The sequence below is a fragment of the Pterocles gutturalis genome, unplaced genomic scaffold, assembly GCF_000699245.1.
Source record: "Pterocles gutturalis isolate BGI_N339 unplaced genomic scaffold, ASM69924v1 scaffold34749, whole genome shotgun sequence".
NCBI lineage: Eukaryota > Metazoa > Chordata > Aves > Pterocliformes > Pteroclidae > Pterocles > Pterocles gutturalis.
In genome coordinates, this window is record NW_010129316.1 from 213 (window position 1) to 27,384 (window position 27,172).

At 42.6% G+C, this 27,172-nt stretch overlaps 1 protein-coding gene across 1 annotated transcript in view; it reads left to right on the forward strand.

Annotated features, from left to right (window-relative positions):
• Positions 1 to 15,420: 15,420 nt before the first annotated feature.
• Positions 15,421 to 27,172, forward strand: part of SLC35F3 (solute carrier family 35, member F3) — a 44,066-nt gene continuing 32,314 nt past the window's right edge. Inside the window, exon 1 of the mRNA XM_010079909.1 lies at positions 15,421 to 15,739. Within this exon, the coding sequence (XP_010078211.1) occupies positions 15,459 to 15,739 (281 nt within the window). The 5' untranslated portion in view covers positions 15,421 to 15,458. The remainder of the gene's footprint in view (positions 15,740 to 27,172) is intronic.

The following is a 27,172-nucleotide window of genomic DNA, read 5'->3' on the forward strand; positions in this document are numbered from 1 at the left end:
ACACTTTCAGGGTTCATGGCTGGGGATCTTGAAAAGGGCACTGACATGCTCAGGAGGGTTTCCCAGAGAGCTCTGAAGCTCTGGGTGTAGCCAGTGGGAAGGTCTGGGGTGAGGAGCTTCAATCTTGGGTAGAAACCTGTAGGCCATGTCCTAGAGAGGCAGAGCAGGTGGGATGGAGGGGGTGATGCAGAGGCAGGAGGAACAGGAGGGTGCAGCTGGGGAAGAGGAGCCCATCTGAGGGGTGGATACAGAGCTCGGTTGCTGAAGGAAGGGCAAAGAGGAAGCCACTAGTTTGGGGGATGTGGTAGCTGGTTGAGAGAATGGGGCTGGTGAGGGGAAAAAGGTTGGCTGAGAGGAATGGAGGAAGGAGAGGCAGAAAGGGATGAGCAAGATGAGGCAAAGAGGAGGAACAACAGAAAAAAGGGAATGATTGAACAGTGAGAAGTAAAATATGAATGTGAGACTCCATAGAAGGCTCACGAAAAAGAAAAAAGGTAGTATTGAAAAACTGAGGATCAAAGAAAGGAAAAAAAAAAACAGTAACAATAGCTCTGTGGAGAAGAAAGTGAGAAAGTGTAGAAATGCTCAAGAGAGGGAGAGGAACTAAAATCAGCAAGTGAAAGTAGAAAATCAGGAGTACCTGAAGGTATCAGTTCATGGAGAATATAGCTGTTGCATTTCTCCAGCATAAAAACCTCTTGCTGTAAAGATAGGAAAAGGGATCTCAGCTTTCTGACCGAAAGAGGAGCAGGCCTGATCTTCATTACACTGTAATTACAATAAATAAAAGCCCTGGGAGTTAGCCCTGTCCACAGCAGAGTGTTTCTCTCAGGGTTCGCATTGGAGGCTCCTCTGGGCAGGCAGCACGTCTCCCTTGCTTTTGGTGCACTGCACATGTTGTATGAATCATAAATAATAATAACCCACCAGGTTCCAGCTTTGAAATGTGGGTCATCTCATTCCTTTTCTACCAGTTCAAATACAGTTTATTGCCTACCTTATATAGAAACAGAAACATCCCTGTGCCATAAAATTGAATCCTTTCAAGTATTTCCATGTCTGCTTTGTATACCAGCTCTCAGATGCCCTGTCGCTGCCCACTAGGGAATTTGTTGACCTAATTGGACTTTCCTTCTTTACTTCAGATTCTTTTTTCTGTTATCATCAGGGGCAAAATCTAAATTGCCTTGATGGTGCATGATAGGGCCCAGAGGTTGTACAGGGGCAGGTAAGAGTTTCCTTTGCTGGTTGCTTCCTTTTAATGAAACAGACTGGCTTTGAGAGCTTCTCTTTCCAAATCAATTGACAACATTTCCTTTCAGACTAATATTGACTAATTTCACCAGCTGGTGTTTAGAGGCATATGAAAAAGATGTAGTTATAGGCAAAAATAAAGTGAAGCAGTGGGCATACTGCGAATTGCTTGCCCTCCTTGGTCTGGTTGCTGTACCTCTGGCAAAGATTTGCCTTCCTGAAGTTCTCTGGTAGCCCAAGTCCCTTGCAAAGGCACAGCCAATGCTGCAAGAGCAAGACACCAAAACTTTCCTCTGCTTCATAGTTATTATTATTTTCTCCCCTGTCAACCACCATCAAAGCATTTCAAGGATCTTTGGCAGAACCACTAGGAATATGTTCGACTCTAGGAGAGTAAGCCAAGAGGAGCCTTTCATTGATATGCATTGCTGCAAAGCCTTCCAGCATTCCCTCTTATTTTCCTGTCAGTGCAGTAGCTGCTTTGCTTTAAAAGGGAGATATGGACTTTGTGCGCCTTCAGAAGTGTGACTGCCGTCTCAAATTATTTCAGAGATTGAATCATCAGTATGCTCTCAGCCTGCTGTACCAGCACTTCTCAAGACGACTGTATCTGCATGCATCACTCAGGCAGGCGGTAACCACACCATGTGTTTTCTGTGCCTGGTACCACTGCACCCACTTCATACTTGGGAAATGTACGCTTGGTGCCTGCTTTGTGCTTGTCCATCCTTCTGGGGTTTTTTTCTTACCAGTTTCCATCCATCCTGCAGTGGCCATTTCACTCAGTCCAGCCAGCTGGCTGGCTTCACCCTGTGTGTGCCTGAAAGCACAGTGTACTTTGAGGAATTACTTCCCTTCCATGAGAGGGTAAATATTTCCATCCCCGCCCTGCATCTTGGGATCTTCCAGAGATAGGTGACATCAGCTTTCACCAGGAGCTGCAGGACAGTCGCCTTGCCAGGGAAAACCCATCCTCCACTTAATTAGCTCCTACTTAGAGCTACTCATTCCCAGGCTTCTAGAACTAAAGAAATAGTATTGCAGCCTCCCCATATAGCACCTTTCCTCTGCACTGCTCTGTCAGGAACAGTGACCAGTGATATTCAAAGTTGCTTTCAATTATTACACATAAATGTCTAAACTGAGTTGCTGTGGAACCAGATTCTGACACAGGCTCACCTGGAGTAACCTTGTCTACATCACTGGAATTGGTACAAGTACAAATGAGAAATGAATTTGGCCTTTAATATATTGCATGTCTGCAGGGAATTCATCACAAGTGTATCAACACTGTAATCACTTTAATAATAAATCTTTTTCACTTCTTTAGCAAGCACAAACTGAAGATCCCAAGCACAGCAAAAACTTCCATGAGTGGCAGTCTGCTTCCTTAAGATATGCAATTCTTATTATCCTCATTTTGCAGATGGGGCAGCTGAGAAAATGCAGAATGAAGCAACTTGTCTAAAAACAAACAACATATCTTTTCACAGAGCAGGCGAAAAAAGACCTACAATAGATGAGGATGGACCCCCAAACCTCCCACACATGTTTTCTGGCCACAGGAGGGCACTGCCATGAATGGATGCGATAGGGGTGGGAGAAGACTTCTTTTACAGGTTCCTGCTAAAACTTCCTTTTTGGTAAATAAGCTCAAGTGCTGCATAAATACATCTCTGGATAAATACTGTGGAACGAGCAGCAGTGTTCTGCTGGTGGCTTCTAAACATTTTGGTAGCGAGGCAATGCTTGTTTGTACTTTGAGCGCTAAGACAGACCCTGTGAGAATTTTATCCAGCAGTTAGCATCTGTAGAAGGAAGAATTGTGCCAACTGTTTGTTTTTATGTGAGAGCTGTACATTACAGAAACATGGAGTGCTGATGTGTTCTAGAAAACAGAAGCAGCTGGAGAGCAGGAGAGGCTGGTGGTTTGGTGGCTCGGCCAGGGCTGTGGGTCTGTGTGTGCTTCCCCACTGAAGTGGCCTTCGCGAGGAATGCGTGCCGCCTTCTGCGGGGAGTCATTAACTTGCAAAATGTTCACTCTTGCTCAGGCTGTTTTTCTGCATGGAAGACAGTCTTCAATGTGAACATTCACGATCAGGGCAGAGAACAGCAAACCCACCCTGTGCTTTCTCCATAGTTGTGGTAGCAGCTCTCACTCGCTCCTGACCAGAGCTGGGATGGGGTCAATGACCCAGGGGTGAAGTAAATGGGAACAAGAGCTGAGGCCTTTGCATGCAGATACTGGAATGAACAAGGGTGTAAACTTGCTGTGTGCCTGCTTCTCCATGGTACCTGCCAGCATGGGTTCTGTTATTACAGTGTAGAGTCAATGTAACTTACTCCCCTGAGGGACAAGCACTACCCTCTTCCATATTTACTGTGGGTACTGAGGAGCAGTTGCACATAGGCAGCAATTACACTCTGGTTCTGCCCCAGGGCAGCTTTTGCCCAATCTTCCTGTTCCTTGCAGTATTTTCAGTTAATGGAACAGCGTATTTGAGCAGATATCCAAGATCTTGTTCCAAAGGCATGAGGGGGTGTCTTGTTGCATAACACCTGGCTCCCTTCCCAAATGGCACTGTACTTTCTTAGGCTTTAAACAGCCTCAAAATAAGCTGCTCTTAGCTGTCCTAGGCTTACTCACCGGGGATTCCCGCCAGCTCATCTTTGATCATGTCCCACTGGTTATTTCATATACCATCTCGCCTGTGAGATTCATCAGTTATAGGTTTGGATGTGACTCATTAGTTCTGCACTGTATATCCCCCTTCCCAAATGATACAAAATTAAAATGAGACTATTTTGATGTTACTAAACTAATGCCAGAGCAGGAGCTTTAATGCATCATGATGCAGAAAGATAAGTTATTAAAGATTTATCCAAGCTTCCTTCCTTTAGTGGCTGAATGAGTCAATATGTACACGCTATGGACAAATTATAGTTTTATTTACAGTGACAGAACTTAAGAATAACAGAAACCTTTGTATCATCTTGTCAGACCTTCAGTAGATCGCAGACCATTACATTTCACCCACTTATCCCTAAATGAAGCAAGGTGCATTTTTTTTAGTCATCTTGAATCAATTTAGGCATTTGCTCTCAAAAAATAAGCAGATTACTAATCCATCCATTTAATTATAGATTTTTCCCATGAGAAGTTCGAACAAGAACTAGTAAAAAAAAAAATGAAGTCATCAGAATGTATCATTCATTGTCTCAAATCTTCATTTTATAATTCTTATAAGAACCATTTTGTCCCTCTTTCCTAATGGTTGACAACTGTAGGCAGTAGGATTTGTAGCATAGAAGCAGTTCAGTATCAGAGTCAGAGTTCAGAAAAGACTAGTGGTTCAACATAAAAGTCTGTGATAGCTCAACATCTATTCCCCAGCAATTTCCCAGTTATAAGCCTCGTATATAGCATTATTTATGTTGTAGCTTTCCTAGGACATTATACTTAGCACAGCACATTCACTTATATATGAAGCAGCTCCTTCCCCTCGGCTGGAGTACAATTGCCAACCTTTAGTCCACAGCCCAGTTAATCTTTGTTAATTATAAACCATGAGATGTCACTGGAGACCTGGATAGCATCCTGCAGAAGTAGAATTTGGCCAATAAAAGAGTAGATTTACTTTGCAATCTTCACTGAGTTTTGCTGACAGCCACTGCAGCATAAGACAGCAGGAAGCGAGGTGTTTGAGCAGAGCAGAGGTGGCTTGCTCTTAGGCTGAGCTGCCCACCCAATATGTTGGCAGCACGTATTGGAGAAGCTAGGTGCCACCTCTGATGTTAGCTGCCCAGTTCCAGGAACTTGGATACACTCAACCTGTGCATAATGCAGGAGAACCTGGAAATTCTGAGAGCCCTACTCGAGGCATGAATTTTGCCATGGCATCTAGCAGTCTTTGGTTATACAAAAGTTATATGTTGACTCTTCTTGGAGTAATAGGTACACATTTTGCTCAGTATCACTATTTCTGTCCAAAAAACCTCCTCAAATAAGAAAAAAAAATACATAAACCCCATAAGCCTTACAATTCAGTCATGGAGAATACAGAATTGAGGAAGTATGTTCTAGAAATGTCTTTTCCACAATCACCTCAAATTCCCTAGTTCAAGTCTCAGCAAGGATAAGCAAGGATAGGATAAGCAAGGATAGCAGAGTTATACTGGTTGAAAAAGGCATGAGTCTTGTCTCTTGGAGCTAATTGAAACAAGTGAGGAATAGCATGTTGCAAAAGCCTTTTTCACTGAAAAGAGGAAGAAGCAAGTATCAGAGAGAACAAAGAAATTAGAATTTTTGCATGTAATGTATTTTTGCACAGAGTTATACTGAGTGCCTTGGTGCCACCATGGGTCTAGCCAAACCTAGCTTTGTTATTCAAGGAGAACTAGCTTTTGCTGAGCTTGCTGGTGAAAGGTGAGGAGATATCCTCTTCTTTCTTCTGGTAGATCCTTGAGCAGCAAATCATGTGGGGACTTGTCTGGGTATATGTGCATTAGTCCAACGACTGTGAGCATGCTCAAGTCCACCTAATATCTGGTTATTGTTTGACAGAGAACAGATGTTTCAACTGTCTTGTTCTGAACTTAGGACCTAAAAAAAGCATTGTGTTTGAGGTTCAATAGCAGATTAACCCTTTACCTTCTGAGAGAACAATCAATTGGAGTTAGAATTCAGTATGCAAGAAACCAATGGGCTATAGCAAAATCTTCTGTCTAGAACTGTGTTTACGTGAAAGCCAAGCAGCTCTGAATTTTGGAGAGCTACATCAGGGAGAAAGAACAATGTCTTGCTTTTGATAAAATGCAGCCAGTATAGCTTCCACAGTTAGCATGAACTCACTTACCTCTTACTATAAATACTTGTGTATATGTACTGATAGAAATGTGCTGTTTATATTAGTATAAGTAGTTGAATTCCCTTGGAGATAAAACTATTACTCAGTGAAGACACATGGCACTCAAACGCCTGGCTAATTCACACAGTAGTTTCCTGCAGAGAATCCAGTCTGGTTTTTTTCACCAGGACAGACAATAATTTCTCAACCTTTGTTCATCGTGAAATTTGCACAGACTCTGATCAAAGTTTGCCCAGAATGCAGTTTTGGTCATAGCTTATTTTTGTTCTAATGGAAGTCCTGCTTCCACAGAGATGCTGGTGTCCTCAGAGTAAATGGCAAAACTCCCAGTGACCACACCACGTAACTCACTGCAAGCTTCTGTCCAATTTTTATTCAAGAAGGGAATGCAGTATAATGAAAAAAAAATATATATTTTTTCCATACTATCAAAAATGTGTATCTTATAATCACAGTTATTCTTTGCATGCTTTTACGGCTGTTACTTTCCAGTACCACAATGCTGATACTGTAATAAGCACCCAGTATCTTCCATTTTCACTCTGGACTCCAGTCATGCCATGCATTCTGATTAACAATAAAAAGGACAGTATTTAGGGGAACTCCCCAGCCCACAAAATTCAAAGCAGAATACAATATTTTAATGAGGCCCATTTGAGTGTAGCACTTTTAATAGAATTTCTGAGCAGTTGCCTCTGGAGGTAAATTAAACTGATTACAGTCCAAATTGCTGCAGTATGGAGTTGATATTTTTTCAGCTCTCTCTGTATCACTAAAAGGAATTAGAATATATATTTTGCAGGAAGCCTTGCTGGAGTATTTGACAGAGGAAGAAAGGCATACGTATGCTAAGGAGGAGAGTTTAGCATATCTTCAGCAAATATGTGCAGATTATTTAATTCCCACTCTTAGTAAGCTTATGTATAATATTTAGCACAGGATAAAATGGGAATTTATGTGTGATAACCACTAGTGATAGAAAATGCTATTTCTGTGAATAATTCTTTAGGATTTGGGAGTACCTATTGCAAGAAGCTTTTGCCTATTTGATACAAGTTAAGCTGTATGGATGATCTGGTGGTATCGGTGATATGGGTCAGATTTTCACAGACAAGAGCACAGTACTACATCTTGATTGCCTGTGAGCTGATAGACCTGTTTCCTACCCTGTTGAAATTAAGGTGAGATGATCGGATAAGTTTGAATAAATTATTGTAAATAATTGTAATTATTGAATAAAGTATTGTGTTGTAATACTTTATTTTATGTAGTTACTTATTTCACGTTACGAATTCCAATAGCAAAAGAGAGTCTAAACTCAAGACTGCATTCGTCTTCTTTTGAATCTGTGTTTATGCAATTTTCCCCATTTCCAGATACCTACATCCTTTATTCTGTGGCCTGGAGTAAATTCAGATGTTCTGACCTAATAGATTAATACCCTGGTTTTGTTCTTTAAGATAACCTCTACTGTGGATTTTAAAACTGTCCACTATATTGATTTATTCTCAATTTAGTCATGCCATTCAATGATCAAATTAAGTAAAATTATTTTTATCCGTTACTGTAAAAGGAAAGTATTTAAATAAAGTGCTTTAAACTTTTACAGCTTCCCAAATAGCGTCTAAAAAGCCATATGAGCAATGCCATTTTGACCAAATATTCTCATTTTAAAACTGATTTAATAAAGGTTTATGGGGTTTTGTAATTTTTCCATTGCAATACATTAATGGGTATTCTTTAAAAAATGTAATACTGGTCTGTTAAACCTTCAGCACTGACTGTGTTTGTAAAGTTGGGGAAATGTGCGCAAACCCAAAGTCACTGCCACACTAAGTGTTGCAGTCCCACCCGCTAGCTGCCCCTGGGGACTCACAGCTTCCCAGTAGGAACCCAAGAACAATTTCCTCAAAAATCATACACACAGCTGCCATATGGAGCCAGACCAAAGGTCTGTCCGGTCCTGGCTCCAGCTCAGTGGAACTGATCGGGAAGGTGTATTTTCTAGGCTGAGATGCATCTCTCGCAATGTGGGTGTGCTGACAGCTGCTGTTTCCCCAGATGTAGGAAGCAACTTTTTTCTGTTTTCTGCTTTGTTCCTAGTAATTTCTGGCAGTTATTTTGCTTTTTTGTCTGCTCCTGGACACCGAGTTGCCCTTTTTGTGGAGCAGGCTGTGAAGGGCTCGGGATCCCTGGTGGCAATGGCCAGAGCCCGCTGCTGAGTGTGCAGCGTGTGGGTTGTTTGCTCCCACCTGCACCTCTTTATCGGCACACTTCTCCATCTGCTGATTTATGTCCCAGTCATGTGGCCTGTCAACCCTCGCAGATGGCCCTTACACTTGCTGACCTGCCTAACTTCATGTCATTAGGAAACTGTCACCACGCCTCGCCCCTGTGTTCAGGTTACCTGTGGTTATGGTGAAGAGGGCAGGTCCCAGAGCAGACCTCTGCAGAGCTTCAGCTGCTTCCCCCATTGCTGTATTTACTGCTCACTGTTTTCCTGTCTTGTACTGAGCCTTTTATCCATCCCAGCACCTTCTTTTTCCTGTAAGGCCCTGTGGAGTGGGGTTTTGTCAGAAGCCTCTTAAAAACCTAGAAAGGGAAACTGCATCTCCTTTATCGATGTGCCTGTTGACCCCCATCAGAGGACACGAGTGAGGCTGCAGGATGAATCTAGCGTGCCCTGTAGGTAACGCCGAGCAGAGACCTGTGCTTTCTGCCGTGCTAAGATGCCTGCTCTTCACTATTGCTCACTCTCTCTAGCACTTGCCACTCTGTTTCAGAGTTGAGTTGGCAGCTAAGCGGCTGGACCCCGTCCTTCAAAAAGTGGAGGTGGAGTGCATGCTCCTCTTCAGTAGTTCACTGTGTAGAGCAGCCTTCTACCCTTTGTGCTAGAAGGAGCAGGGATTACATCTGCCCAAGAGGGTGCCCTAATCCACAGGGTCTCCAAGGCCAGGGGGACCCAGATATCAGCAAAGCTGGTCTGCTTGTAATAGAAAACATCCTTATTTATTGGGAAAGCATGAAGTGAGGAGGTCATTTGCCTAGAAGAGAAAAAGTGAGGCTCTAAATCTTGTTCCAATGACTACTTCAAATACAGAATGGAAACATTTCTTGGAGATGACTCTTAAAATGAGAGATGGAAACTCTAAAATGTGTCTTTGAATCCTGACAGGGTCTGGGTGTAAGAGGCACAAACATGATTAGGAGTCATGGTGCTCTGGCGTCTGAGGAGCCCTAGTGGGACTGGCAGGAGGATACAGCTGGTGCAAGCAGCCTTGGCAAAGCTAAGGCTAATTTGGAGAAGGAGGGAATGTCCCTTGATGCAGAAGTTAGACGGTGTGTGCTCTTGTTACAGCCGTGCAGCAGAGATGTAAGCCTTTGGAAAGATTGATACATAGAGATTACTGGCTTGTGAAATGAAATATTAACAGTTCCTTAAAACCAGCTATCAGGACGACCTGTGAAAGGAGAGGTCTTCATTGACAATGGTATGAGAAAGCTGCACCAGCTACAAGGTGATCTGCCAGACAGCAGATGAGTCCCTAAGACCTCACTCTTTAACCTGACCAACTGTGAAGAAAATGCCTGGGCAACACATCTGAATAAATATTAACATTTCAGATTTAGACAACTACAGTGTCAACTAGAAACATAAATCACTTTGTGGAACTGGCATTTCATCTTTTCCTCACAGGATAATGCCTCAGCTGTTTTTTAGCAGCTTAGCTCAAAAATCATGGACAGTTAAATAATACATAGCTAGTGTGGTAGACAGGAATGGGATAAAAACACTTTTAAGAGTTTGGGAGTCTGCTACTGAGGCAAATAGTGTTGTGTGGCCAGAAAACCACCACCCGAAGTCATTGCGTGTGCTCTTAAGTATGTTTGCAACCGCTAAGTTATTGTGTTAGAACTAATTGTCTCTCACTGGTCTCTCTGTGTGGTAATTATTTGGTGAAGAGAAAGTCACATAGCATTCAAAGCTGTGAGAATATACCTTGGGCAGTGTCCAGCTCTGATCCCTCTGCATGTCATGGGTTTCTAGAGCTCTAACCATGTGTGGGTCAGGCACAGCCTTACAGGACTTGTCTCGGCGCCTTATCCCCCGTTTATGATATGCGTATGTTTTTGCAAGCTTTACAAACATTGTTCTGTGCAATGCCCAAGCACCTACAAGAGTCTGTCAAAATGGAAAGGCCCTGAGTATGGCTCATTTGTAATTGTCAAAGAGACCTGTGAGGATTCTTCCTTTTGTCAGAATTTTTTTCCAGAAGCCTGATTTGCAGAGTTGTTTAAGAATATGCCTACGCTGAAGCTCATTCATAGCCTGGGGAAGCTGGCGCAGTTGTGCATTATCATTAGGCACAAGTTTCAGTCCCTAATGGGCAGGACCTTAGTCTGTGGGGGTCACTTGCTCACTATGAAGGGTTGTCAAGGGCACCCAGCACTTTTGTAATACTTCTTTCACTCATTTGCTGTCTCACTGGCGACAGCTAAAGCAATTCAGTGGTGACAGCTAAATACGTTTGTGCAGCGGGGCCCAGCGCTGAGCCCACAGGTGCTGTCTGCGGTGGCTATACTCTCTGTTACTGACAGCAGCGGTGGAGAGGTGGGACTCATCTCACCCAGCTTTAGACACCTACGCTAGAGACACCTACTTCTGAGCTTGTCGCCCCAGACTGTTTAGAGATGGTGGAGAGAAACAAGCACTTGGAGAGGGTGATTCATCTGGCTTGTTTTAGTCTTCTACTTTAGGAGGAGATAAATCGTGCTATGGAAATGTCTTTTTTTTTTTTCTGTCTACTAGCTATGCAGAAAGTGTAAATCACTGTCTCAGATACACACGTCTGCACAGCAGATGTCTCAAACTGACAGTATGAATGCTACCCTTGGCTTTTATCAGTATCCCATTTTTAACATACACAGTGAGGTACAGGGTGGTCCTATGGTAAGCCTTTAGATGGCTACCTGTGCACAGGTAGCCTTAAAGCACTTTTGAAGTGGTCTGGACAGGCTATTTAAATGTGCTACCTCTACCGGGGCAGATTTTCTCCAACCCAGTACAAGCATCTGTGGTCAGTGAGAAAGGGCACACATCAGGCTTTGAGCAACCTGGTCTAGTGGGAGGTGTCCCTGCCCATGGCAGGGAGGTTGGAACTCGATGATCTTTAAGGTCCCTTCCAACCCAAACCATTCTATGATTCTATGACTCTGTCTAAAGCATCTACCTTACGTGGGGTGTGTAGCACCTTCCAGTGCCTGTTTTTCTCCATGGGCTCAGCCAGGAGCATGGAGTGAGTAGCTCAGATATAGATGTCCCTACCACAGGTATCTGAAGTCAGCTGAGAGGGGTCTCCCCCGTAATGGAGGAAGCAGAAGGACAGCTGTTTTCTGGGGCTGGGAATCCCCATGGGTAATGACATTGGCAGTAGCATCGGAGGTGATTTCCTTCCTTTGTCTCTGAATGCCATGGGAGAGAGGTTGGGCTGAAAGGGAGGGAGGAGGAGTGATTCCAGTTGAGACTTATGAAACAGGAAAATGAATGTACAAAAGGAAGAATGGAAAGCCAAAATTAGTAAAAGCAAGATAGGCATTTTTCTTCTATCTTGGCATCTTGATTTGTTCTTTTGGGGGATACAGTAGCGTACAGAGCAGTCTGCTGCAAGGAGCAATGGAAGGAACCCATTCAAAGTCTGGAGGAGGATGTCCAGAAATAAAATTCTTTTATGTCCTGCCTCATCCATTCTGAAAAGATATTTTTCCATCTTTAAATTCATGGGTACTCTGTTGCCAGCTGGCCCTTGTGCACTGTTAGAAAGAGAGCGAGGAGTTTCTCATCCATGCGTGGGTTTGATGTCACCCCATCTATGCACCTGTGGTTTGGGTGAGAAGAATGTCTCCATGGGGACACAGGGACTGGGCAGGGAAAGCTACAGCTCTGGTGTTATGCATGCCAGCTGACAGGCAGGTCCCTAGCACAGTAAGTGAGAGGATAAGACCACATGGGTGTATATCATCTGTAGCGTCCACCATTTCCAAAGACAATCTGGCTTTTGGGGGCAGGTTATGTCCCAGATATCCTCCAGGACGGTACTGCATTGATTGGAAAAGGCTGTGCCCATTTGCCGTCTAACCCTCCAGCAGCAATGGAAATCTTGCGGGCACGATAGTTTCACTGACAGATACTACAGATACTGACAGATACTGCAAGTCTCAGCTTGTAACCGTTAATCACTAGGGCAGTGATTTTTACCCCAAAATATGGGGCCCATCATCATTAAACCCATTATGCCTGGGATAAGTTTTTACTCCATCCAGCATGTAAATGCATCCTTAGAAATTTAACCCGTGAGCTGCAAAATCACATCAGAAGTGATGCATGCAGTATTGTTTTTTACTGAAAGCAAATGTTTCCATTGGTGTATTTAACACAAAATTAAATGTACCCAGACAAGTAATTTTGCTTATGGAGCAGAAAAAACATCAGTAAAGTTTAGCTTTATTTCATAGTAATGATATTTGATGGAGTAATTGCCATGGAATAGAGTTGAAAGGCAGGGATATTCATGCAGGCTGTCCGCATGGACTGCTGACTCATGCGTATGTGCACAGTACAAGGGGGAGCAGGGAGGGTGGCTTCAGCCCTTGGTGGGGAGAAGATGTTCCCCACAGAGTCTGTTGTGGGGTGTCCCTCAAACACTGCATTATTTTGAGTGTCTGGTGCATCATATGGTACGATTGTGGTTTTCCTCATTTTCAGCGATTGCCAAGGCTACTGGGCCATAGGGCCAGACGTGGTATCTTTCTGTCTGTCCTGGATTCAGCTGGAGTAGGGTTAATTTTCACAGCTGGCTGGCCTTAAAACCAGAACAGTGTCTCAGTGATCAATTCACATTTTAGAAAAATAGCACAGCTTCAATGTTGTGATTCAGAGCACCTACTCATCTTGAGATATCATATACCCTAGTGGCTTAAGGCATGTTCCCTAATGTTAAATATCTGCAGCAGGAGGGGTTTAAATCCTGGTTTCCTGCTTTCTGAGGGAATAACAAGGATGGTGGGTGCCCTGCTGGCTGTCTTCTAGAAGGAGGAACATTTTTGCCTACCTCTCCAAGTAGTTTCAAAAGTGTGAACTGTGAGTGGAGGAAGGCTCTTCCCTGCATTGACACAGTGACACAAACCCCTCCTAAGCTCTTGCTTGGCACCCTGGCTGCCTGGATTTGTTTCTTCTGTGCCCAGAAATCCCCGTGGTCCATGGAAAGGATGCTGGATCTTGTTAGAGTGTGTGAAGTGTTTGGTGTGGCAGTGGCAACACCCAGTAGAAAAGCTTGAGAGGAAAGGAAGAACTCAGCAATCACTTCAGGACTTGCGTGGTGGGCCACAAAGAGAGTGCTGACAGCTGCCCATTACGTGGTGAAGTTAAAAGAAATTAATGTATCATTGTTTGGTAAACTGAACCATAACTGATCTGTGCAGCAGGTGAGGCAAGAAGCATTAATTACAAGCAATGTATTACAAAGAAAATGTATTAAAAAGATTTTGAATGAGCTAAGGGTTCACAGGCAGCCTTTTTTTCTATTCTAGCTTCTTCTAACATTTAGCAGGTAGATTGTGACCTTTCCATTATGTATTTAATAAAAAGCCACATCATTAACTTTGGATAATTCATTGGCCTGCTGGTGCATCTCCTCTTATGTGGGAAGCTGCCCTCACAATCTTCTATTGAAAACTGAAATAAGTGGAGCGATGCGACAGCCCCATCTCTCCTAAAGCCACTCAGAAAGACTACATGTTTATACCTTTGCTGCTGTACACTCTTCTTAGATTTCAAGGTATCAAACAGAGGCCACAGTTTTTCCCCTTACAAAACACGACTTTACTAGGTAAACTAATGGTACTCTTAGCTCAGATAATGCATTTCTTATCTGTAAAGAAAAAATAAATAGTTCTCTTGATTGGAACAAACCTTTTCTTTAATAATGTATTAGCTCACGTAAATACAAATTTTGGTTAACCTGCAATAAGAGGGTTAAAGAGATTTTCCATTCCAAATACTGTTTCTCACCGGGATAAGTAAGAATTTTTTTGCGTCTGGATCTCTCTTAGCCTGCCTTGAACATACATAAATGTTGGGCAATAATACAATCTCTCTCATGTACTTGTTTTTCTCTCTTCACCTTTCAATGCATGCAATGACCTCTGGACACTTTTAAAGTTGAAGGTTCCTGGCTTTCAACATGAATTGCTATTACATCCTCCTTCAAGTGAATGGACCAACTAAATTGAAGTCAGCCTTTAAGAGAAATCACTGCTGAGTGCTGCATGCAGGTGACTGACAGCTTTACCGGCTGTTGAGTGGGGTGAATTTAAGAAAGGCAGGTGACAGCCTAAAGGCAGTGGCCTGCTGCTGAGGTCTGCCAGCACGTTTTGATCTCCGTGAGAACTGAACCACCTTACCTCACTTCGTTCATTCATTCACAAGCTGGATACAGTATCTGCCGATAGCGGTACCATAGCAGGGCTGTAACAATTCATGTTTAAGGATGTAAGGGGCAAGGTTTTTTAGGAGAGGAATTCCCAGCAGCATGCTAGGCTCAGTTATACCAGGGCAAAGTTCCACTCCAGTCTCATTTAGTGCAGGTCTCGAGTTAAAAAAAGTTAGGGTTGCCTAGTCTGAGATGCTCTTCAGGGCAGCCTGTCGGTTGGTCTGATTTTTACCATCTGGCTCCAGCTACAGGAGAGCTGCTCTAGAGATCACTGCACTGCCTGGTGATGCAAGTTCAGTACTAATCATGCTACTTACATGGCAGTGATCGTGCTTAACTGCAAGATTAAATACGTTGTCCCCCCTCTCTTTTTAAGAAACACTGTTCCATAAGCTGCCCAATTCCACATTTTCTGGGACAATAACAATTCCAAGTGTTGTTGTAATCCCCTTCGCTGCTTTATTAAACTCAGTACTGTATTTTTCATTCATTTACATGTCCTAACAGCATCAGTTTAAGCAGTGTGTTAAGCTTTTCTGTGTACATCAGAGCAACATGTAATTTTCATTTCCATTTTACCCAATGGCTTCTAAATCTAGAGGTGATAATTATTATTTGCATTGTAATTATGCCTCAGTTGAATCAGAGGCTTTGCAATGATCTAAATACAAAGGACATTTTGTGGCAAGATCTGGTGGGTTCTTTTGCTGGGGAAGTTCCACGTGACTTCAGAAGGGCCTAGGATTTGAAAACTAAATGGAGGCTGGATGTCCTTAGTAAGTCTTGTGTTTTCTTCTCCCCAGGGGATGAGCGCTCTCGGGAGTCTCCAGCCCCAGCCGAAGCACAGATGCAAGCCGGGGCAGAAGGTGGTGGCAGGGTGAACCGCTGTTGCTGGAAATGCTCCGTGACGCAACTCAAGAAGATTTTCTGGGGTGTGGCTGTGGTCTTGGGTGTCTGCTCCTCCTGGTCGGGTTCAACGCAGCTAGCAAAACTGACCTTTAAGAAATTCGATGCACCGTTCACTCTGACGTGGTTTGCAACAAACTGGAACTTTTTATTCTTTCCTTTGTATTATCTTGGACATGTTTTTAAGTCAGCTGAAAAGCAGTCTCCAAAGCAAAGATACAGGTATGGGAGCTTTTGGTTTTTTTCCTGTGGCTCTTGCATGCTGCTCTACCTCTAGCAGACATTTTATTTAGATCAGCCAGTTAAATCAAATTTGCATTTGCTTTCCTCTTCAGGTTTGTTAAAGGATGTTCTGAATTCATTCTGTGTCCTGTGCTAGGTGGCATGTTACTATTCTCAATACAATTTCACTCCAACAGTAAGAAATCCAGGGTTATTTCCAATACGTACAAGTCATGTAATGAAAGTCCACATTTTCTGCAATTGCTTCTCAAGAGTTTTCTGTTCAAACCCCCATGAACATGATTTTTTTTAATTAATATCTTCTTCCTCTACCCACAGCTGACTTTCATGGCAATCTCTGAGTAAGCTAAATAAGCTTTTCTTTTCCAAACCCAGGACTAGTGCAGTGCCTTGAACAGCCAAGTAAAAAAAGTATTACAGTATTTTCCTGGCATTATGCCCCTGACATCAAAGGCCAAGCTCTGATCCCAGTTAAACTCGAGCTGTTGTGTTTATTTCCGGGAGGAAGCACAGTCATAACCAAAGGCAGCACTTTGTCTTCAGCACACCTCGTCTTTAGAGCAAGCCAAACCCACAAAGCCTGAAGCGCTCATGGAAAGCCCTGAGTGCCCATCCTCCGTGAGGGTCTGAGGATGCTCTGGCTGCTTGAAGGACTGCCTCTTGGTGAGCGCTCCTTCATCTCATCTCATTTTGGCCTAAGAGGTGTCTGGGACAGATGGGATGACTCAGCCATCAAGATGTCCTGTGCCAGAGAGCTTCCCCGATACATGGAAGGATGTGAACAATGTTTTCCCCTTCTGTTACACAGTGGGGCTCACAGCCTTTTAATGAAGTAGCTCAGAAAGTAAACAGTAAGAAGTACACATTTCTCAGCTTCCAGCTGTGCGGCAGTGAGGTGGGAGCTTACTACAGGAAAAGTCTAAGAAACCAGAGTACTCGGGAAATTCTCTGCCTCAGATTACTAGGATTAAGATTATAAATGCTGAAATTTTGCTGTTTAGCCATCGTGACAGTTTCTTCATCTTCTAAATCATTCAGGGGCTGCAGATAAAGGAATTTTACTGTTCATTGCAGGTTCTAGAGCAGTATCCAGAAGTCTTAAAGGCGTTTTCATGAGATGCCATGTTTCCTGCACGTCATCTTCAGTTTGTATTTGTTGTTTGCTCCACAGAAAACATGGTTTCTTCAGAGATGACAGAAGTATGGAGGTCAGAGAAAACAACAGTTTAATTTAAAAACAATAACAAATGCTAGCCCAAAACAACTACCTTTCCGTTTCTTTGGTTTTTAAGTATTTTCCTTTCCAGCTGCTCTGATAATGTTTTAAATACTGCTGAATTCTGGGGTGAGCAGTTGTGGTTTGCCAGATCCCTGGGGTTAAAACCAGAGCATTATACTCTTTGTTGCTGCAGTTAATTGATATGGTTGGTAGTTTTATGTCTTCCATTTAATTAAGTGGTGGCTGAGCTGAAGAGCAGGTGCAAGCCCTGCAGCCTGTGTGGGATGCAGGGGGACATCATTACAAGTAAGCTTGTGGCAGGCTTAGTAAAATACGTGCATTTGTGTGTCTGACCAGCAGCTTTAATAGGTTTAGTTTACAGAGTTTTTTCTTGGTGTCAGGGTAGACTTGGGCATTTGGAGATATGGCTTTGGTTCCTACCTTTGCTGCACATTTGTTCTGTGGTTTTGAGCGAGTCACTACAGGCCTCTGATTTCCTTGTACTCTCCGTTCATTCGGATGAGATGGTCCTTCAGAGGGAGGACTGTCCCTAACCATGTGTTTATGTAGTGTCTGCTTCAGCATGTCCACCATCTACACTGAGACCTTTCAGTGGTCCTGCACTAAGAATCACTGTAAAAAGAATTACTGTTCATCTGCCTGCTCCATTATGGCTGAGATGTCATATGCATGTGCATCCGAAACCTCAAGTGCTGAGTTCCAGCATCCCTTCTTAATTATTCCCTCTTTTTGCATATTTTATAAATATGAATATATATAGAGAGAAATACACAGAGACTTTGCAGTTCCATGAGGCGTTACCATCTTGAGGAAAGCTTGCACTCCAGGCATAGTCAGACACGTTAGGAAGATGTTGCATGGGCTCCTGGATCATTAAAATAAGACAATTCTGACCTGGAACTAGCAAGCGACTTGCTTAATCACTTGCTTCTTCTTTTATCCATCACCTTTGTTTGTATTTCATATACTGTCTAAACTCTCTGGCAGGAATTTGCAATGAGATAAATGGAAAGGTGGGAGTGGAAGAAAGTGGAAATGTGACATCAGCAGTGAGGTAGTAAAGGAAGGGATTCTCAGATCTTGCCTGCACAGCTTGATTAAATCCATAGGCACCTCATTTTTTTGGCAGCAAAACTCCCCAAGGACACCTGCACAGACACCTCCTCGGCAGCAGGGCCGGGCAGCTCAGCCTCCCCTTCCCACAGCGCCTTCAGTGGGTGGCTCTGCGGGGCTGAGCTGGCTTTGGTGTACTTCCCCATACAGCTGAGGAACGTGTAAGGAACAGCAACCATGAGGAAAAACACAAAAGAGGGATCATAAAATGTAGGAACAGTGAATAGATATATGGTCTCTCCTACACAGATTATATGGTTTATTATGGTTTTAAATGTCTATTGTATTATACCAGTATATGTGTATATATATATATATATATACACTGTGCTGTATATATATGAATTTATCTGTTTTTTAGTTTCACAGAACATACCTGTCATGGATGCAAACCAGTTTAAAGCTGCAGAGATTTTTTTCCCCATTTTATAGCACATAAAATTGTAATAAATTTGGCACCAAAATTTTATAGTAGCACATTAAAATTAACAGCAGGTTTATTCAGTTTCTTTATCTGATTTTGAGTATTAGGCCATTATCTACAGTATTAGGGATTTGTGACTGACCCATATTGCATGGTAAGGAACTTTCTATTTAAGCTGAAGTAGAATATCAGTTGTGTCTTCAGCACAGGGAGTCACTCTTCAAGGCAAACCAAAGCTCATGCATTCATGTCCAAACTGCTCTAGGCACCCTGTGCAGCTCCATCAAATGCCGGAGCCGTGCCCAAGTGCAGACTGCTCAGGGAGAACTTGTCCTACACTCAGTACCATGGGTGACACAGCGAGCTCTGGCAGGCCAGTGAAGAGCACGCCAGGGTCAGCGCTGCTCTCTTACTTTTCATGCAAGTGCTTACTAGCTTAAAATAAAATTACAGCAACTAAGTTATCATTCATTTCAACTATTGTCCAGTCCAGAAAGAACACATATAATGATTTATGTGCCTAATGGATCATTTAAGAGTACTTCATTTTGGCTTCATACTTTTTTGCTTCCAAACTACGTTATAAAATGACACATTTAATCTGATGAGCTACCCTCTATCATACCTACATTATTAATTTATGAGGTAACAAATTAAAAGCACTAGAGCTTAAAGGTCCCTGGCTACACAAAAGATTGAATTAAAATCTTTGTAAGATATCGCTTAGCTTTGCAAATCTCTAGGCAGGACAAAACACACCTTTTCTAAAGATTCACTCTGTGTGTACCAGTTGGGGGAATAAGGGAGGATTGTGTTCACATTTTAACAGGAGAATGCCTCAGAAAGCTTGTTTATTTTGATGGTAAGGTCTTATCTAACAATATTTTGAGAAGGAAAGGGCAGGACTTTTCAGAATGGTTTGTGTGATTACTTATTTCTTTGTTTATCATTTAGGTCTTGATTTTTATTTCCTAAAGCATTAGGGCTAAAGAAAACATCAGAAGCTAAAACTAAATCTTCCACAACCTTGACTAGAGGTGAAGTGTTGGGTGAATGAAAGAGCTGTCACACATACTTGCACTGATCTACAACCACATTTGAACGTGTTTTAACATGATCTGTTTCACTGAATCAGAGTTTTGTCTCTAAAATGCCCCCAAATTAGCTGCCACTTATCTTTCAGAATCTGAAGATTTGTCTTGAAAAGAAAGAAAAAGGTTGCAGGTAATACCAAAGTGTAGTTATTTCTTTGAAATGGAACTAAAGTACTGGATGCAACAGTGGAAGAGGGATAGAAGTAGGTTTCCCTTACTCTGATTTACCAACATGTTAACTTCACAGGAGTCACTTTTTATGTGTATGCATATGAACTCAGAACCGAGACTTAGCTCTTTGGTGGCCAGAAGCAATCACTGCCATAGCTTCACATTAGGATAGGATGGGATGGGATGGGATAGGATAGGATGGGGTAGGATAGGATAGACTATTTCACTTGGAAGGGACCTACAAAGATCATCTAGTCCAACTGCGTGACAAATTCAGGGCTGACCAAGTTAAAGTATGTTATTAAAGGCATTGTTCAAATGCCTCTTAAACACTGACAGGCTTGGGGCATCGACCACCTCTCTTGGAAGCCTTTTCCAGTGTTTGACCACCCTCTTGGCAAAAAAACGCATTAAATGCCTCTGCTTTTTCTTCATCCCTAGTAGTCAGATGACCATGTTCAACAAGTATCAGTCCAATGTTTTCTTTAGACCTCCTCTTGCTCTTAAGGTACTTTAAAAAGCCCTTCTTGTTATCTGAAAAAACACCAGACAGTTTAAACTCTAATTGAGCTTTGGCCTTTTGTGTCTTCTCACTGCATAAACAAACCACTGCTCTGTTCTCCAAAGCCTGAGCTCACTTCCAGGGATCATACAATTTATTTTTCCTCTTGAGGTCCACGAGGAGTTCTCTGTTCAGACAAGCTTGTCTTCTGCCCCAACCAGGCAGAGTGGTGGGACGGTTTCTAAATGTGTTTCACATATGTTTCTGCTAGCATGGAGGAGCCACCAGCACAGCATCCCCAGTAGCTCCAGGATTTGGGTCCATTAGTTTGATCCTGACTCATATGAAAGTGCAACTCACTGCACCACGGGCATGGCCTTCCTCTCCTGCAGCGGGCAGGGAACCCGGCCGTGCAGTGCTGGGAACCAACTGCCTGGCCATGATGAAGCTCTACGGGGGAAGAATGTCAGAGTCTGATTTGGCACGACTGGATGCTTTTTTACTATCAATTTTCAGTATTTTGGATTCATGACTCCCTCTTACCCAGCAGCATTAAAACATTGCAGTGTGGTTGACTTTTGGCATCCTACTGATTTATATTACTACTTAGGTGGAAGCTTCACCACCAGAGCAGACAGCATTAACAGAGCCATGAATAAGCTACGAAGACATACAGACATGATGAATGCAAGTGTTTTTAGCAAATGTCACTGCATGAAGCATGTTTTCTTTCAAAAAACCTGAGTTTATAAAATCTATTTGTCTAATTCAGTACATTAGCCTTAAAATAATACCTATTTACTTTGTGTTCCTCAAAATAAAATCACTTTACAATTCAAGTTCCCATTAGCTTGTTGGAAAAAAAAAAAAAAAAAAAAAAAACCACACAAAAACCACCACAACTAAAGAACTAAAAGAACCCTTGAAATTAAAAGATACAGCATCTGATTCTTACACGGATTAGACAGACACAAGACAGGAGTAACTCCAAATGAAATCAGTTTGATCTCTACAGCAGTCTGTCAGGGCTTACCTTTGTGCTTGGTATCAAAGTGATTAATTAGAAGAAGATGTGGATATTGTGCAGAAGGTTTATCCTGGTCATCTGTATCTCTTCTGCAGGTTTCTGAACTGCTGTTGGTGATGCGTTACTGATGGGCCACTGTATCGCTTCTCTGACTGTTTTCACTGACTCTGCACTTTTCTTCCAGGGGTTCTGGCTGAAGACAAGGTGAAATTGTACTATTAGCAAGTAGCAGTAGTAGTGAAGCCTTCTGCTGGAACAACCTGGTGTTTGTGGCAGAGGCAGTGCTGGTGGGCATCTGTCAGATGTCCCATGTTCTCTGCATGCAGAGTCAAGCTCGGACATAGGGTGTTCATTTAGGCTTAGCTCAGCTGGAACCCAAGCCACAGAGCTCAGGGTGATGCTGTTGTTAACTTCTGTTTCTCAAAGTTAAGTAATTAGCTGTTTCTGATTAAACCTATGGTAGCTGCTGTCTCCTTCCTTTTGAAAGTACTGTGTGTCCCCATGTGATGTGGGCTAGGGGTGCATCACCCCACATGTATTGCAGAAGTGACTCCTTGCTGTCTTGACATAATACATCTGTGCTGCATTATTGCCAGATTATCATGCAAGTCATCATTTCAGCTGCTTCCTCGGGGAGACTTGTTTTCTTAGGTGATTAAAAATTACTGTCATAGTTTCCTGCTCTTTGTGGCTCCTGAAATGAAGTTTTCTCAGCCATCTATTAAAAATATGGTCTACAGGCTGCCTGTTTTTGAGAAAATAGGTAGTCCTGCAGCTCCAGAGTACTCCTAGAGTATCTTCCTGTTCACCTAAGTCTTTCCTATATATTGAAGAAAGTACCAGGGGTTAGATTGGCAAGGAAATTTGCCACAGCTGGTTCCTCTACGCCACACTGCATATTCAAACACTGCCAGCTTGGAGATGAATGCCCAATTTCCTCCTAAAATGCATGGGAGAGTAAACACCTACAGAGGATACACAAAGGTGAGGCTGTGGTGGGGGGGAGAGATGTAAATAGCAGGAAAGCTCAGGCAAAAGAGGAGGTCTGTTTGCCAAACTTTAGCTGTTAGTGGGAGCTCTCCACCATCCCACAGTTAGGTACCTAACTAGATTTGAGGTGGCACTCCTCTTGATGCGTTCCATTGAAAAGCTTAAAAAACTGCTCCCAGACCCGTGTTCAAGGTGGTAGTTTTTCTGTTCCTCAGATGCACAGAATGGAAGCTTGGTACCTACATGGGCTGATGATGAGAGTGGCTGGCAGAATGCCGCAAAATTAATGCCTAAGTCCTAACTTCTCTGGAGGTAGCTCTCACAATGCAAAGCCTGCATGTGGGTCTTAGACACATACAGTGGTGTTTATATACTTACCTCTCTTTCTAAACCTACCCCAGCCTTAACATCTCCTGGAAACACCTTTAAGAGAATTTGTTTAAAATTGTCTTTGACTGGCTGCTAACTCAGGTAGCTAACACTGCCTTTGAGAGCTTGTGTCATAGCTTCTGTGAGAAAATGGTCATGGGTCCTTCTTTAGGAAACCAGTCCTTTCTGATTTAGCCTCCTAGTTTCTGGAGAATGTACCTGGGAGATTGTGTTTGCATTTCAGACCGTGATGTTCTGAAAAGAGCTTAACAGTCACGCCTGGTGAAAAGCTTTCCCTTAATCTGAAGATCCTTCATCTGCTGAGGATCACCTGCTCTGGGCCTTTAGACTTTTGTGGAATGCTAATCAAGAATAAAAATTGGGTAGTGCCTGATCAGGAGAAATACGTGTTCTTTAATCTCAAGCCTGGTTTGCAAAATCATTCCAAGGATGATTGAATTAAGCAGTGTCCTGTAATTTTGTCTTGTAGTTCCATTACTGTTGTCTTCTCTGCTGTGGCTTGAAGAGATGCTCTAAAATAATTACATTATATGCCTCCTATGAGGTAACGGTGCTTGAGGCAAGGACTCGAAAGAGAAGTAATTGTTCTTGTTACCTGAAGACAGGGAATGTGCTATGAAACAGTATGTTTATGTAATGGCTTTTGCTTGAAAAAAAATGTCATGTCTTGCAGCACTGAATGATCTCTGGTCAGTAGTTAAACTGCATTTCATTAAATGGCTCTTCTTTAGTTAGAAAAGCAAGCTGACAAGCTTCCACACTCTAGGGCTTTTCTCAGGAGACCTCAAGAGAAAATCCATCTCTACTGATCCTAACCATGCTGATCCCTCTGTACTGACTGAAACCATGGAACCAAAGCAAGGCTGAAGGGACCTCAGGGTCACCTCCTCTCTTTGCTGCCTCCAGGCATGACCAGCACACGCAAACAGAAACGTAACTGCATTTTATGGCTGACAGAGATAAAAGGGGACTGGGAAAAGTGTGTGAGATCGTGTTTACTGAAAGCTGAGGTGAGTATGGATACGCTGTTTTTCCAGTTGCCATAACGAGAAACAAGATAGAGTTCACAACTGGTCTTTTTGCAGAAAGGGTTTTACCTTAGTCATTGTATCAAGTATGTTGACACCCAGTGCACAAACTCATGAAACAGGGACTGTCCTAAACAGGTTCTCCCCTGTTGTTTGCAACAGCAACAAAAACAACAACAAAACTCAGGAGGCAGTGACAAGGAATTCTGCTTTTTTTTTTTCATCCCAGATCTGTGTCAAAATATCTTGCAGGCAGCTACCTTCAAAGCCGCTTTAAAAAAGGAAAGTGCCTGTATGGTAACAGACTTCATAGCTATAATTAACAGCTCTCAATAAAGATGGATGATACAGAGAGAAGTGTTGGAGGCTGGCAGTACTACAGAAGTGGAAAAAACCTTTTTGTCCAGCTGCCTAGTGGTTATGGACCACGTCCAGATTTTCCAGGGTTGTTTGTGTTTGTATGAAAAGGCAGCCCTGTATAAGCGCACAAGTACCTGGCTGAAGATCCTGTTCAGTCCAGGGCTGCGGGAGCTGGCCACTCTTGCTTGTTAGTCAAAGCACTAGCTGGCAAAATGGGAGAAACAGCCAAAGGTGAAGGTTGGCGCAACATAGGTGTACGAACAGGGCATTAGAAATTGAAAAACTCTGTCAAGCAGCTACCTGATGTTGTCTGTGAACAACTACAGGGTTTTGGAGGGAAATGATGGTAAGGTATGAGCTGATGGGCAGGCAGGTTCATATATGCATTCGCACACCCATGTACGACCATTTCTGTTTTCCACTGCTAAAACACCTTTACAAATGGTAGCTTCCTACCAGAGAGTCTGATCCAAAGTGGAAAAGACAAACAAAATCTGCTTTTTTTATCTCATTCGCTTGCTTTGGCTGGCAGTTAGTGAAGACTGCTTCCCTTCAGCATAGCTGTGAAAAAGAAACAACCCTCCTGTTGGTCTGTTTGTCAGTCCTTGGGATCTGGGCTAAAACTCAGCAAGTTTAAAGAAAAGAACCTCATTTACTTTATGTCCTTATGGTCATTGCCATGTTATTTGGGTGTCTTGTGTCTTCAAGTCCACTGTGGCCACCTCACGTTCCCTGTTTCCCATATCTCCACCAGAGCGCATCCCCACGTGGAGCTGGTTTTATTTGCTCATGGTTTGCTAATTTACAAATAGCATTCCTTCTCTTTGGGGCTGGGGGATTGTTTGCTTATGCTGCTTATTTCTGAGCATTTAGAGACTGCTGCAATGTTTCCTTCATATCTTTGAAAACCTTCCTCTGCCTCAGTAAAACATTCAGGCTCCCACAGGGGGTAATGGCCCTCTGAAAGTCATAAGTGAAGGTTGGCATCCCCCGTCTCTTTCAGCAGATGCAAATGTTAAACCCCAGGGATCTCAAGCCATTGTGAATGTCCCTTCAGTGACAGAGCAGTATTAACCTTTGTGTAGTACATTGCTAACACAGGGCACTCTTGGACAGTATAAGCCCAGGTCCGTTTGTTACAGGAGAACTCTGTTCCTCTATGTCGTCTGGAATTTGCCCTTGTGCCTAAAAAATGTTTTGCTTCTCCAGAATACCATGAGGTTTTTCCTTAATTCTCTTCACTGTATCTATTGTAGAGGCCAGACAGGCCAACTGAAAACTGAATCTTGCTTCTTCTGCACTGAAACTGCAGCTTTCTTCACTAGTCTGGCTTATGATGCTTTCAGGTGGAGTACATACAGATTTCCAAGTAGAGAAAGATAATATATCAGTTGTGAAAAGCTCTCCTATTAAGTAGCACACTAGAAAATAGCAAGAAATGCACCTCTACTTTCAGCAGTTCTTAATAGTGCCTAGAATAAAAATGAAGCTGCAGCTCTGTAATGCTGTCTGATAGTTTCACCATCTAACAACTGATGCTGTTGTTAGACCATCTCACCATGATATCCTGAACATCAGGTCCTAGAAATGTGGAGTAATTCTGGCTGCTGGGGACCTGGGAAGGGAGAACTCTAGTCCAGCCTGCTCAGCGCAGAGCCACATCATATATACTTTTTTTTATTTTGTAAATGGTCAGTGATCTGCAGACACTGAATGAAACATTACTATTATTATTTAAATTTATGTGTACTTTATTGCATCTTTCAATGTGCTGTCTCTAGGTACCCCTAAATTACATGTACCAGAATGCGTTGGCATGAATAGTACCTGTCCTGTTTGCCCCTTTTGCCAGAGCCACCTTAAATATTTGTCTGTCATCAGGCAAGAACATGTGGATTCAAACCCTGAGGATTTAATTTATTTTCTATTAACCTTGAAATTTAAAAAGCAAATTGTATTAACTCACTAGGAAGTGTTTCTGCTTAACTTACTTTCAATAATAAAACAAATTTTCACCTAGTATTTTCAGTATTTCATGAAATTCACAGCATTAAATGTGATGGGTCCAGTCAGCACTTGACCCTAGCTGGCACAGCTCCACTGAGTCCCATCACAGCATGCTGATTTTTATCAGAGAAGGGTCTGGCTCAGTGACTATTGAAAATACCAAGCTAATAACTGTTTTTCTTCCATTTTTTTCAAAGGGGAACTCAGGCTTTGACCACGTAGAAATTCATCCTACTCCCCCACACTATTTTTTTTTTAAGTGTATTTTTATTCTGGAGAACTGAAGTAGAAAAACTTAATGTTGAAAAATACCATTCCATAAGAGGATACAGTGACATATGGCCAAATGATCAGCTGCCTTCCATTAATATACTTGCAGAAGAATTGCCCTTGCTCATTAAATTTTTAGCAATTAAGCCCAACCCCCTGAAAGTCTTATAGCATTTAACAAAGAGCTCTACTGATTTCATAGATTTTTTTTAAACAACTATGCTCTTCTGTAGTTCCAGGTAATTCTATAATGCTGTTATTTTCTGCCTTACCAAGTTCCACATGGCTTTTTTAGTAGAGTTGGACTCTTGATCATGTACAAGGGATAACTGTAGGGGCTTATGAGAAAGGTCAGCTAAATCATGTGTGGATTGGAGAAGGTGAGGAAAAAGATAGGTGGCATCAAACAGAATGAGTAAGGTGTTTGTAACAAGGGAGGTGGTTTATATCAGATTGCAACGGCGCTGTCAGGAGTCTGAAAAACAAGAAGAGCCCAAAAGAGTGGTTGGTGCATGCTTGGGAATCAGAGATGGTCAGATCTGGCCTGTTGTGGGAGCAGATTGCATGAGCTGTGCTGAAACGTAATGCTCCCATGAATGATAGTTCTTGTAGCTCTTCTACAAGCTAAGCTAAATCAGTAATCCTATATTATTTCAATAGACAGTGTGCTTAGCGTAGTATTGCTCATGTGTTGAGTCCTGTGGCTGGTCACAGGTTCTTAGTGTGGAATATTCCAGGAATTGGCTGGGCTCAGCAGCCATCCAAGTTTCAGGGGTCCAAACAAGTCACTCGGAAG